Below are 13,403 nucleotides of genomic sequence, written 5' to 3'. Positions count from 1 at the left end.
GTCACTGATCACCACAGAGAAGAGATCAGTGCCTGCTCCTCTTCTTCCCCTCATGAGGAAGAATGTGATGTGTCCCCTCGGTTCCTCTCCAGGCTGAATCTTAGCACTGTGCTTAGAATTTAAATACTTAAACATAAACTTCATCTGGATCTGCACTCCTACTCACTTTTTCTTCCCAGATATGTCGTGGTAGTAAAGGTTGCTTCAAGTTCTGCCCTACAGGGCTTTTTTTTAGCAGAAGTAATAGGAACCATATTTTATCAGGAGAGAGATTCTCTATTAAGGAGAAGAATTATTAAGAAGGATTAAGAATGCAGTCAAGTGCTATAAAAGAAAACAACATAGAAATTAAATATTGGCACTTACAACTAATAAACTTCGTATTGCTTTAGACAGGTTCAAGTCTAGTAATTTCAGTTTTACATTTTCTTGTGCTGCTCTTTGCAGACTAAGGGACTTCACATTTGGTCTAAAAATGTTCAACTCTGCAGACATGGTCTTTTCACTGGATAATTTATTTTATGAAAAACCAGATATGAGACAAAGGTAAGTCTTTATTATTAGCCATATATCATTGTTTTACAAATGGAATCATTTTACAGCAGTGTTTATTCTTTTGACTCGTTTTTTTGTCTACTGATAGAAATGTGGGGCTAGAAATTTCTAGGTCCATAACTCATACTTTGAAATGATTCTCCAAGGACATTGAACAATGCTGGTGTATCTTAGGGCTATAAGAAATAAAGGTTAGCAGAAGTTTTGCTTCTGTAATTTTATGTTATTAGAAGTCATATTAATATGTTTTAGCAGGAGAAACAATAGGTTATTTATGCCTAGTGATTTTGAGCTAGTTGTTTTGGAGGGTGCTTAAACAATGCTTTTTACCTCACATTTGTGTATTAAAAATAGGTGTCTGGAAAATGAAGAGCATAAGACTTGGTTCATTGCACCTGCTCCAGCTATTGCTGAAATTCCACCTGCAGAGGAGTTACAGAGGGAACTGGAAAAAAACTCAGCCAACACTCATATGGGTAAAGTGTCACAGAATAGAATCTCAGAATCATTGGAATGGTTGGAAAAGACTTTTAGGATGATCAAGGTCCACCCATAAACTTAACACTGCAAAGTCCAAATAGACAGCAATATTTGACATTGATATTAAATTACTCAACAAATAAGAGTGTGACAGTTCATTCTTCTTTTGCTGTGAAATATGAAATATTGTAGGTATGCAGGTAGAGACAAAGAATGTATTTGAGTTGAGAATGATGGTGTTAGAGGTGGCAGGAGCATAGCAGTCCTCTTTAGGAATATACATGCCACAAGTTTTCTGTGCAGAAGTGGGCAAGGAAAGATGTATAATCAAAATTTCAGTTACTGCACATTGTTTCACGGAGCCTTGTAACACAGTGGGAAGTGGCTGTGAGAGCATAATGTTGTCACATGGATCTGATGGCCTGTCTCCCACCCAAGGAACAGAGAGTTTATATGAAACTCACTTTAACTCACTTTTTTCTTTCCTTTTTGGGGCTTTAATCAAATTGCTCAAGCAGCCAAATTTGAACCTGGTCATTAATTGCTGATAAGTGGCATATTCCTAGACATTCAGGATTATCTTAAAGAAATTTATTTTAAAGGATTTCATTGCTTTATCTCTGTCAACTAGATTTGTGCACTTTTCAGCTACTGTGCTGATTTATGATATTTTCTATTTAGGAATTATACTAAAACAGAAGGTGGGTTTTTTCTACTTTATGCAAGAATAACTCCATTAAGAGCTACTTATTCAAATAAGCTTTTTGATGTTTGTAGAATTAGAACTCTTGGTGCTGTGTCACAAACAGGGCATTGTAATTTTGAGTTTCTAGATGGATAATACTAAAATTAAGACAGCAAAATAGAGCTGTTTGGTTATCTTGTTGCATTTCGTTGTTTATTTCTGTTCCTGCCTTTGCCTTCCTGTTGCAAACAGCAATGCTTGCTGATATGGTCAGCCAGATCAGGACACTAATTCTAATGAGAATTAACCCTGCAGAATGTGATAATTAACCAAGAAGGTTATGAAACCACCCTGTCATCAACATCAGGACCAATTCTAACTCTTGAAATTGCAGTGTTTTATCTCACCTGTTTGTAGCAGAACTTCAAGCTTGGTTGTTGTGTCCTTTTTTTAAAAGATCATCTTCATTCTGGGACAGGGTGAAGAGTTCTGTCATACAAACTATTTTTTAGTTCTGAAGAATAGTTTTTATCCTTTACTTTGCATAGGAAGGAAAGAAAGGGACTTTCTTTTATAACTTTTTAATTGACAATGCGTCCGTTACATTCATTAGCATAAGTCATAAAATATACACTAAAGTTCTTGCAATAAGATAGAAATACCAGTTTGTGTAATAGATGTGAATTTGGCTAATTCTGTGTGAAAGGTACTTGATTAAATTAGTATGAAAAAGAATAGGAATATTAATAAAATAACAAATTTTAGTTTTTGCAGGAGGGAGAAAGCATGAGAAGTTTATACAACAATGTAAGAGTAAGACAGAGGAAGTAGAAGATAAATCATCAGCACCTGTTCATTTTGGCATAGCCCCTGAAAAAGAAGTCCTACAATTAAGTCTAGGAGAAAGAGAGAAAATTAGTTTTGAGCATGAACCTCTGAAAGTGGTTTCGTCTTTTCTCTCCTTTAATGAAAATAAAAGAGTAATAGATTTTTCTCAGCAACTGCAAAATAAAGCATTAAGTGAAAACAGTGATGATGAGAGTGCCTATTCAACATTAAGAAAAAGGTATGTGTCTAGTCAACTCAGATAATTTATCAGTGTCAGAATCATTATTTTACATAAATCTGTTGAACACAAAGTTTGGGATCCTTCAACTGAAGGTGCTTTAGTAGGCTCCAGATGGTAATTCTTTCAGTATAATGAAAAAAAAACATTTCTTTTTGGCAATATTTTAGTTCTTTAATTAAATGTGTCTTGAGCTCAGCCTCATTCATGAGAAAAGTAAGCATCGAGTTTATTGCTTAAATTTTAAAGAAATTTTTAGGTATCAAAGCTTTTGGAAAATACTGCTCTGAATTCTTTATCTGCATGTTGACAAAGGAAGAAGGCTGAGATCGTTTGCTTTGCCAAGCAGAGCTCAGGCAGTCAGGAATACCTTGAGCAGTTCTCAGTGAGATTGGTGCTGAGTGCTGCCTGGGAGGAGAGGTTTTATCCATAAACTGCTCTCCTGTGTCCAGCTCCTCCCATTCCTCAGAACCTGCATGTCTCTATTGGTTTTAATGATGCAGAAATTGAGTTAACCTGCTGTTAGGAGTCAGAGCCCATCTGGACAGGCAATTTATTCTTTTATGTTCTTTCTGTAATGAAAGTAAAATGTATCTTGAAAGGAGTCTTCAGATCAGATTACATAAAAGTTAGATAAAATTTTATTATTTATCTTACTAGTTCTGCTGCTAATACAAATATATATGTAAGATTTTTCAAATGTTAGATAAACTGTAACATTCTAACAAGCTAACGAAAATTCTGGATCTTTTGCAGCTTATTTAAAAAGTCTGACAACATGCATAAAAATACAGAATTTAAAGCTGGTTCTGTTGATGTGAAAGAAATTGGTACTTACATGAATACAAGTGAAAACATGAAAGAAATGACAAAAGAAGGTTTTTTGAGAAATAATCATCATGCTCCAATAACTAAAGACTCAGATTTTACTTTGCATAGGGTAAATAATGAGGAGATTGTGTCTGAAAATGGAATTAAAATTCAATCATTTTCTAATGCTTCAGAGATTCTGGATATGACAGGTAATTATTTTTACTCTATTTCAAGAGAAATAGTCCATTGTCTGTCTTTGGTATATAATAATAAAAGGTATCCAAGATCTGAGGTAGAATGAAGAACGTTTTCCCACCAGCTCAAGGTGAGATAATTAGCTAAAATTGATAGTTTGTATTGCAGTCCTGCAGAACTTAATTGTGTTGCTGTTTAACATGAACTGGCTAAACAGTTTATGAAGATGATTCACATTTTCAGAAGTGATAAGTTGTGTAAACCTATTTGAAAATGTCACTTCACATCCCCTCAGCAATTTGAAAAAAACCAGCCTTGTCCCTTTGTAAAGAATTTCATCTTCATTTGAAACCAGAAATTGAATATGAAATGTTTATTTTTGGTGTGGCTCCTATTTGTATCTTTGTAGAAAGAGATTTTAAGTAGGAGATAATCTAGAAAATTGAGAGAAGTGGTGAGATTTTTAGGAAATTATAAAATACTTGGTTTGGAAGTTTAGAATGGTTTGGAAATTATATTTTTATTTTAATAGTTTTTAACTAAGTGCAGTTTATTTCTAGATTTTAAACATTTTGGGACATGACACATCTGAGGAATGTACCTTGTGTGCCTGACTAACTACTACAGAAATATGGAGTAGAAAATTAGTTCTAGCAGAAAAATGTAGGGCAGAGTAGTGGCTTAGGATGGGACTTGGAAACAGGTCAGGAATGAAAAGTGTGATTCTTATCTGACTGCCTTATCAACAGTGGTGATTGATTCCATTTGTGGGTGAGGGGACAGCGGTGGATATCATTCACTTTGCCTTCTGCAAGGGTTTTTTCACTGCATGGTTGAGAAACACCATCTTCCTCAACATTCTGGTACCCCCGGGAGGGCACTGGGTGTGGATCAGTAACTGCCTGGTATAAAAATGGTTGTCTGTGCTCAGAGGGTGTGGTGAACAGCTGCAAGGGGAGTACTGCAGGGGTCTGCGCTACAGGAGGGGGCTGACACTGATCTCATGAAATTCAGCAGGAGCAAATCCCCAGTCGTGCCCCAGGGAAAGAGAAGAACCCCTAGGGTTCCTCTGGCATGGTTTGACTGAGGGCAGCTCGTGGAGAAGTGCCTGGGGTCTGGCGAGCAGCTTGCTGAACTTGAGTGAGCAACGTTAGTGTCCCAGCACTAACAAAGGCCAACAGCATCTGTGCTTTGTTAACAAAGCTAGGAAGTTCAGAGGAGTGATTATCCCTTTCTTGGCACTTTTGAGACCACAACTAGATACTGCATCAAGTTTCAAGTCTCTGGTACATGCAAGACATCCTTAAACCAGAGTGAGTTCATCAAAGGGCCACCGCGATGACCTTTTCAAATGATGAGCTAGTGACCTCCCTGTCCTATCCCATCATCTCCTTTCTATCACCTGGACCTTGTTGCAGCCTTGAAGCTCCTTACAGAACACACAGCTTGGGGTCAGGAAGATATTTGTCATGGTTATTGGTTGAAAATGACTCTGATTTTATAAATGTACTATTTTTACTTCTTTAGGAACTACAGGAAGAAAATTGGAAATTTTGAGGTCTGTTACAGAAATACGTATCCTTGTACTTGCTGGTGTGATTTTCCTGATTTTTTTTTTTTACAGTGCTTTAATATTTGCAAAAGTATAGTGTTTAATTTGTAGTCATAGAAATTAATGCATTACATTGTAATAGTTTCAATTTTTAGCATAATACTGGGAATCAAATGTTCAATAGGTGTTTATCCTTTTGACTTCCAAAGCTAGAATGAAAAAAACACAACTTAGATCATTCATTGCTAAGAAAACTTATTCTTATTTCAAACAATCAAGTTTTATCCTCAAAACTTTATTTTTAAAATATAAAATGTGAAATTTTAATTTGCATAATACATATTTCAGCCATTTTCTATACAAACATATATATCTCCATACACTTTAAATGAAGTAAAAATGAATTATTATTTAGGCTTATTAGGAAAACTGAATCTTACTTTCTGTCCCATTTTCTTAGAAGAAAATTAACTCCATCTATTCCTTGTTGGTCTGTACCTATGTTGTACTGTGCCTATACTATACTATATATGTATTTCCATTCTTTAAGCAGATTTTACCATAATTTTCTTTCTTCTTGGCCCTGCCTTGATCTTTAAATAAAATCGAGCATTCATCTATATCTCTCAAACTTCTGTGTTTTTTACACACTCTTCAGTATTTTGTTTCTAGGAAGCTGTCAAATGGTAGGTTAAATATCAGGAAGAGGAAATGTCTAAATTTGGGCACCTTGAATTCATGTACATAGCTTTAAAAGTCACAATTTCCAAAATGAGTAAGGATTCCATTATTGTGAATTTACCAGTTAAGGATCATTAATTGCTTTGCAGTTTGAAAACAAATCAATTACTTAGAGCAAGGATTTTAAATAAGTATTTTTCCAAAAAATCCTTATTTTCTTTAGACTAATGTTATTTGCTTATCTTTACCCATTTTCAACTGCTTTTATTTCTTGCTTTACTGCTATATCTTTTCCTCTGTAGTTGTTTAATACAACATGGATCTGAGGCCTTTGCAGTTCATTGTTCCTGTTGCTGTGGGTGTCATACTTGGCTGTGATGAGATGGTCACAGTCAGGCTCCTCGTGTCGCTGCTTTGCAGCTCCAGACAAGGATCAGCTCACTCATCTGGAGCTGTAACCTAACAATGCTCTCTTTTCATGTTCTGCATATTTTAGATAAGAATGGTGCCTGAAGAACATTGTTGGCAACTGAAAAATATCTTTAAAATCACAGCACTAAGTGATCATAGGTGATTTTTTTTGCTACTGTTAAGTCTGGACATACAGTATTATGCTAAATAATTTGTGTCATATTAAAAATATGATGTGACCACTGACAGCTTAGATAGGCTAACAGCAGTGTTCTGCATGTTTTGGTATCTGGTTTGTCCCTTGCAGCTTCACATTCCATAACTGTGTGCTGTTCCATGCAGCCAGGAAGGAGGTTCTTGATTATTGGTATAATCCTGAGACCTCTCAAATAGGTTATGGTTTTTTCAGTGATGCGGAATATATGGCACACCAAGAATCTAAAACTACTGAATCATTTAATAGGTTGCTTTTGCATAACTTTTTACAAACCTGTGAAATATTGTGGTATGTTTTAAGTTTGCATTTAGATTGCAGTAACAGGATGCATTAACATTCCTACAATTTTATAATTTATGCTCCAGTGTTTTAAATTCCTTAATGCTCTCAAGCAACCCAATTTAGAAGTATTTTTAAGGAGTTCCCATATTTTAACTATGCACAGTCAAAAGCTTTGGACGATGTAAGTATGGAACACAAACTGCAGCTGCAAGGGGTACTTTGTAGATAAATTTAAGTGGTACTTTGGTATTCAGAGCATAAAAGGGATTGGAAAACTATAATATATCTAGAATCCCTTCCTGGAATAGCTTATCAGGGTTGTGCTTATCTGGGAGAAGAGACCAGAAGAACTTTAAAAAGTGTTTTTCTCATAAAATACATTTGTGTGAAGATGATAATTATATTTACATTTATGCATACAGATTAGTAATATATTTGCATGGAAGGAAGGGGGAGTGAGTGACATGGGTGAGTGGCACTGCAGAAGAGGAAAGAGGGAAGAATCAGTCTTGCCAGAGGAAAATGAGGGGGCCTGACATGGACATAACTGGCTTCTAAGATGGTGGAGGATAAAATGTGTGGGGAGGAAGCACAGTCATGCAAACCTTTCATTTGTCATTGAGAACTTATCAGGACTTGGCAATTCTTTCCTAGCTTTTATATACAGATAGGAACTTTGTGATCTGTGCTCCAACTGGCTCTGGAAAGACTGTAATGTTCGAACTAGCTATTACCAGATTACTCATGGAAGCCCCACTGCCTTGGTTAAATATTAAAGTTGTTTACAGTAAGTATTATGCAGCTTTAAACATTTTGTGACAAAGCAGAAAATGCAGAGATCTCTGGGAATGCAGAGATTTGGAGTGAGTCCAGGAATAATACTGGGATTAAATGCATTAAGATATTGCAACCTACTTCATTCTTTAAAAAGTTGGTTTAGTGTTTATTTGTGATACCATTGTAACGATTTTTAGTATTTAACAGCAATGTGTAATTGTAGTGCTCACCATTGCCTGTACAAATAAAAATTAGAAAATCCTGGTGCAGTTTGTCCTCCAAGAAGGCAGGATGTACACAAAAAGGTAAGGAGAAAGCAAAGAAATGTTGGAACAGAGGTGGTGATCAGAATATGTCCTGCTGGTGTGAGTGCTGGTGCCTGGTTCATCAATGGCCCCATGTGTGTGAATTAGCTGGCAGTAGTTCTGTACAGTTGTTTGCCAGTAGCTTTGCATCAAAAGACTGGTGACTAGTTCCAGGACCCATCACTTGCTTCTTGCATTCTTGCAATACTAAAGATCATTAGTTTTGTGATTTTTGTGAATTACTTGCTAGTAACGTAATCAGTTTTCTGGAGCTAATTATTTCTCTGATACTCTTACAAGATTTTACACTTCTTTCTGAAGCAGAGGCTGGTTCTTTAAATATCTTAATTTTAGGGATGATTCGTGAGAAAATATGTAGAAATCATTCATATTCCAGTGCCTCTGACTAATCTAGAATGTAATCACTGCAAGATCTATTATACTAGGGCTGTTTTCAGGTCATGTATGGATTATTGCCTCTTTCACTTAAATCAGTGCATTTTCCATATTGATTAATCATCCAGTATAACCTTACATGTGTTGTTAATAGCAGTCCTTATTGAGAATTACATCTGATTTCTGGAAAACAAAAGTCTGCAAAAGTACAGTGTGTATCCTTGGAGGAGAAAAAAAAAAAGAGTAGATTGTTTTAGGGCTCTATTCATGAGAACCAGCATGAGGACTGCTACCTGCTGTGTTAGCTGCTTTGGATGACCCTACATTTATCTATACATTTGGTTTTGATAGAATACCAGAAGATTTGAAAGTCTGTCTCTTGCTCTTGGATGGTTTCTCACTTATAATCGCTTTTCTCTCTGAATGCATAGTACTCAAATCATTCTTAACTGGGAAAAGGTTGGTATTTGTATGATCTTCCATTAGAAAAGATGTATTTCTTGTGGTTTCTTCCATCTGTGAGAAAACCTTTGATAGCTGAATGATTGTTTCCATGTGGTACTGCAAAGAAAATCAAACCCAACAGGATAAAGGATTAAGAGAAAGCATAAATAATCTTAATTAAAGGGTTCTGTTTCTGCTTGCTGATGGGAAGAACTAGGGCTCAAAGCTTAACTCTACTCTATTGATTGCGCACATAGAATAGGATAATAAGGACAGTGATGCCAGTTACAGATTTTATGGTTCTGGAAGCAAAGCTGAAAATCAGGGAAATTAAATTCAAGAAGGCATCTTGCTAGAGAAACTAAATGCATGCATTTCTAATACAGTTGAAGATTTGGTTTTCCTGATTTAATTCTCATTATTTTGTGTTGTTTTTAGTGGCTCCAATAAAAGCTCTATGCAGTCAGCGTTTTGATGATTGGAAAGAAAAATTTGGACCTATAGGACTTACCTGCAAGGAACTGACAGGAGATACACTGATGGATGATTTATTTGAAATACATCATGCTGACATTATTATCACTACACCTGTAGGTTTCATTCCCAGTTTTTACAAGAACTTAGAATAAACAGACATTAGCAGTCTTCTAATTATATGCTGCAAGGACTGCTCCTTTTTTTTTTTTTTAATACACAGTACTTTTATGATTCTTTTGTTTGCACACTGCTGTGCATGTTCTCAGTTCATATAAACAAAAGTTAGTAATATAATAATGTGCCAGATGAAACATAGTTGGCATTAGGTTAAATTAATTTAATTGTTTCTGTTTAAATATTTATTGAAGTTTAGGCATGTCTCCATGTACTATAGTTGTGGCATATGTTGGCATTTAAAACATCTTTCAGCTTCTGTTGTTGTTTTGATGTATTGGTGTTTTCCTCCAAGGAAAAGTGGGATAGCATGACTAGAAGGTGGAGAGACAACTCTATAGTCCAGCTTGTGCGACTGTTTCTCATTGATGAGGTAAGAAAATGAATGAGGATTTATGCACTGCTTTTGTATCTTTTGCGAAGATAAAAGGAAGCTTAGTAAATATTGCATCTATTTAGCACACATCCAGATTGTAACTGGAAAATATTAACACGTGTTTTGAAATTGCTGATAGGTACACGTTATAAAGGATGAAAGCCGCGGCGCAACTTTGGAAGTTGTAGTCAGTCGGATGAAAACTATTCAGTCTTCTCTTTGCCGTCTCTCGGAGAAGCACGATACTGTTCCTCCCTTGAGATTTGTAGCTGTTTCTGCAACAATCCCAAATACTCAAGATGTAAGAGTTACATTTTAACTGTATTTTGATGAAAGTAGTTGTGTTTTAAAATTGATCTGGAATTACAATTTTCGATTGGCACCAAAGTAGTAATTTTTTGTCATCTGAAGTCAGCTATGAGGCTGCTGCTAATGTAAGATTGCCTTCAACCATATGGAAATATCAGCCATGTATAGACATGCTTCAGTTTTAGATTTCCGCTTGTTAGTTCTGCCTCTTACAAATCACAACAGACTTGAGATTTCAGTCCAAATTATATTGGTCCTGCAAAAAGCAGAACCTCACCTGTGATTTTAAATGATTAAAAAAAGTGATAATAGTTTACACATGACAAAAGCTAAATTAATTATTCTGTGATGGTATTAGAGCAGGAGAATGATTAAAAGAAGAAATTTATCTTTTCTGTTCTGCTTCTTTTTTAAAGATTGCGGAATGGCTTTCAGATAGCAAGATGCCTGCTGTATGCCTGAAAATAGATGAGGATCAGCGACCAGTGAAGCTACGCAAAATTGTTCTTGGTTTTCCTTGCAGTGACAATCAGACAGAATTCAAATTTGACTTAACTCTTAACTACAAGATAGCTAGCATTATACAAACATACTCGGAGCAAAAACCAGCACTTGTGGTACAACAGCTTTTTTATCATGTTTGAAATGGTTTCTTTCTTGAAAGTGTTGATTCCAAAAAATATCTTTTATTTATAGTTTTGTGCCACAAGAAAAGGAGTACAGCAGGCTGCTTCTGTTCTTGCAAAAGATGCTAAATTTCTACTGAGTATAGAACAGAAACAAAGGTATTTTTCTATTTAAATTGGAAATAAGTGTTTGTACATTTTAGTAAACCTGTAATATCTGTGAAGAAAGCTGTTGAGCTAATACAGTTTTTAGCAGAAGGGTGTGCAACATAATCATCATCACAGTTGACATTATTTTTGGTAAATTGGCACTCTTCTTGCGAAGTTTTATTTGCTTCTCAGAGTTTTAGAATACCTTTCAGAAACATTAAGTTGTTTCTCAAAGCTGCTTTCTATCATAACACTAATTCATATGGCACTCTGAGACCTTATAATGCAAAGATTAAGCATCTTAATAGTTGAATTAGATGTGATTTTATTGGTGTTTTAAGTTAAGCCATAAGATGTCTTTTCTTTATGAGAGACTGTTAATAAATACAGCAATATTAACTATTATTTACTTCAGGGTTGCCTAGTCATGGCAGCTGCAGAAGCTACCTGCTAACTTTGGACCTCAAATATTGTCTGATTTGCCTTATGTGAACAACACATAAGGATTGTAGATTGTCACTTGGAAAGATGACCAGGCTCAAAAAGTTACACTAAATTCCCTGGAGAGTCAGTCTGTTCCCTCTGTGAAGATGGGAAAGGTGGTGGTTGAAAATAAGAATGTATGTTTTTTAATTTGGCTTTTTTGTTTGTGTGTGTTGCATAGATTACAGGGATTTGCAAATTCATTGAAAGACTCCAAACTGAGAGGTAATTATATCCTACTAATTCTCTGCTCTGTGATTGAATATTTTCTTGAGAAAACTCAGTTAAATGATGTATATAATAATTTCATTATCAGACCTTTTAACGTATGGTGTGGCTTACCATCATGCGGGTATGGAGGTATCGGACAGAAAAACAATTGAAGGAGCTTTTACTGTTGGAGACTTGCCAGTACTTTGTAAGTACATTTAACTTTGAAAGCCAAGCTGTCATTTATGTATCCTGAGAAGATTGCAGTTTGGAAGTGGTAATATTTTATGGTTCTATAGTTCGCATAACCTTTGGAAGTTGTGAAGTCCAGGTAAAGGTGTTTTTGTGTTTCACATGCACTTTTACCCTGTAAGCCTGCATATGCACTGTTACTAAAGACCATAGAACTTCTTTTCACCACATATGGAGATCATCCCCCTCCTATGTCCATATAGGTCTGTCCATTTCCCTCTCCATTTCCTTTTCCTACCATTGAACCTTCCCATTGAGGGTTCTGTGCTAGTGAATCTTTCCTCTGAGTTTCCAAGATGTTTTCTTTGTCTGGGTCCTTTGCAAATGTGGCTTCCCTGAAGGGAATCATCTATATTTTTGCATCTTAGGTGGGCAGGGTACTATTTTTGAGCTGCCTGCAAGGTTTTGTGATTGATGGGGAGGTCCCTAAGAAATGTTCCATCTGTTACTTAAAATGAGAAGGGATCTGAGGTGTGGTTGTCTCATCTCATCTGGGCTTTCTTTTCCTGTAAAAAAACATTCAGACCCTATGGGGAATAGTTTGTCTGGTTTATGTACAACACTAAAAGATTCGTGGATCTTTTTTCTTTCCTGTTACAATGATCATAAGAAAAAGTAATTTTTAATTTTATTTTTATTTAATTTGAAGAATTGGAAATTTCATTAATCCTTTGTTTTCCTACCAGAATCGTAATATCAATTGGCCCATATGACTGGCTTTCTGTGTTAGATTCTTGCCACCCCATATATTCTTTAGAGAAAGTGAATTAGAAAACATGCGTATAAGATTACTTGCCACACACTTGATTGATGTTTTCTGTGTGAGTGTGTGTATTGGTAAAGTGTTGTGATAGTATTAGTAGTGATTGTGGTTTGGTACCATAGATATAAAGGATGGTAATGACTGATGACTTAAAAAAAACATATCTTGGAGATATTGAGCACTACTAAGCAAGATGAAGTCATGGTTGTATTCAAATACCCTTGAAGAAATACGATTAATGTTTCTTCATTATGTGTCTGTTATATTGAAGGTGGGTCATATTCTGGATTATCTCCAAATATAAAGGAATGTTTAAATAAAAGTATCTGGGATTTAATTTGTCAAAGAATTTGTAAACAAATGAATGCTGATGATCAGATACAGAGAAATTGTTTTGCAAGTACCTGTCTATAATATCTACATCAAATTCTTTGTGGTGCAGAATGTCCACTGATTCCACTAGACACTAAGAACTCTTAGGCATTAGGAGTTGTGTCACCTATTTGCTGCTTGTTTAGTGTCTGCCAGACATTTTGATGGTGTTCATATACTTTGATCTGACCTAGTTACTACTAGCACCTTAGCTATGGGAGTCAATCTACCTGCACATCTGGTGGTTATAAAATCCACAATGCATTATGTTGGAGGAGTGTTCCAAGAGTACAGTGAAACTGATATTCTGCAAATGATTGGGAGAGCTGGAAGGCCTCAGGTAAGTTAATGT

General features: G+C 35.6%; 1 protein-coding gene across 1 annotated transcript in view; it reads left to right on the top strand.

The window, feature by feature from the left end:
* Positions 1–475: 475 nt before the first annotated feature.
* The window catches only part of HFM1 (helicase for meiosis 1), a 31,106-nt gene continuing 18,178 nt past the window's right edge, over positions 476–13,403 (top strand). The window contains exons 1-15 of the mRNA XM_033067641.1: positions 476–546; positions 910–1,031; positions 2,486–2,786; positions 3,543–3,808; positions 5,322–5,369; positions 7,048–7,118; positions 7,592–7,724; positions 9,298–9,449; positions 9,806–9,883; positions 10,026–10,187; positions 10,612–10,812; positions 10,892–10,980; positions 11,636–11,679; positions 11,771–11,872; positions 13,246–13,391. Of these exons, the coding sequence (XP_032923532.1) occupies positions 476–546; positions 910–1,031; positions 2,486–2,786; positions 3,543–3,808; positions 5,322–5,369; positions 7,048–7,118; positions 7,592–7,724; positions 9,298–9,449; positions 9,806–9,883; positions 10,026–10,187; positions 10,612–10,812; positions 10,892–10,980; positions 11,636–11,679; positions 11,771–11,872; positions 13,246–13,391 (1,986 nt within the window). The remainder of the gene's footprint in view (positions 547–909; positions 1,032–2,485; positions 2,787–3,542; positions 3,809–5,321; positions 5,370–7,047; positions 7,119–7,591; positions 7,725–9,297; positions 9,450–9,805; positions 9,884–10,025; positions 10,188–10,611; positions 10,813–10,891; positions 10,981–11,635; positions 11,680–11,770; positions 11,873–13,245; positions 13,392–13,403) is intronic.

The sequence above is a fragment of the Catharus ustulatus genome, chromosome 9, assembly GCF_009819885.2.
Source record: "Catharus ustulatus isolate bCatUst1 chromosome 9, bCatUst1.pri.v2, whole genome shotgun sequence".
Lineage (NCBI taxonomy): Eukaryota > Metazoa > Chordata > Aves > Passeriformes > Turdidae > Catharus > Catharus ustulatus.
The sequence above is the reverse complement of the archived record's forward strand: the minus strand, read 5'-3'. Positions and strand labels throughout refer to the sequence as shown.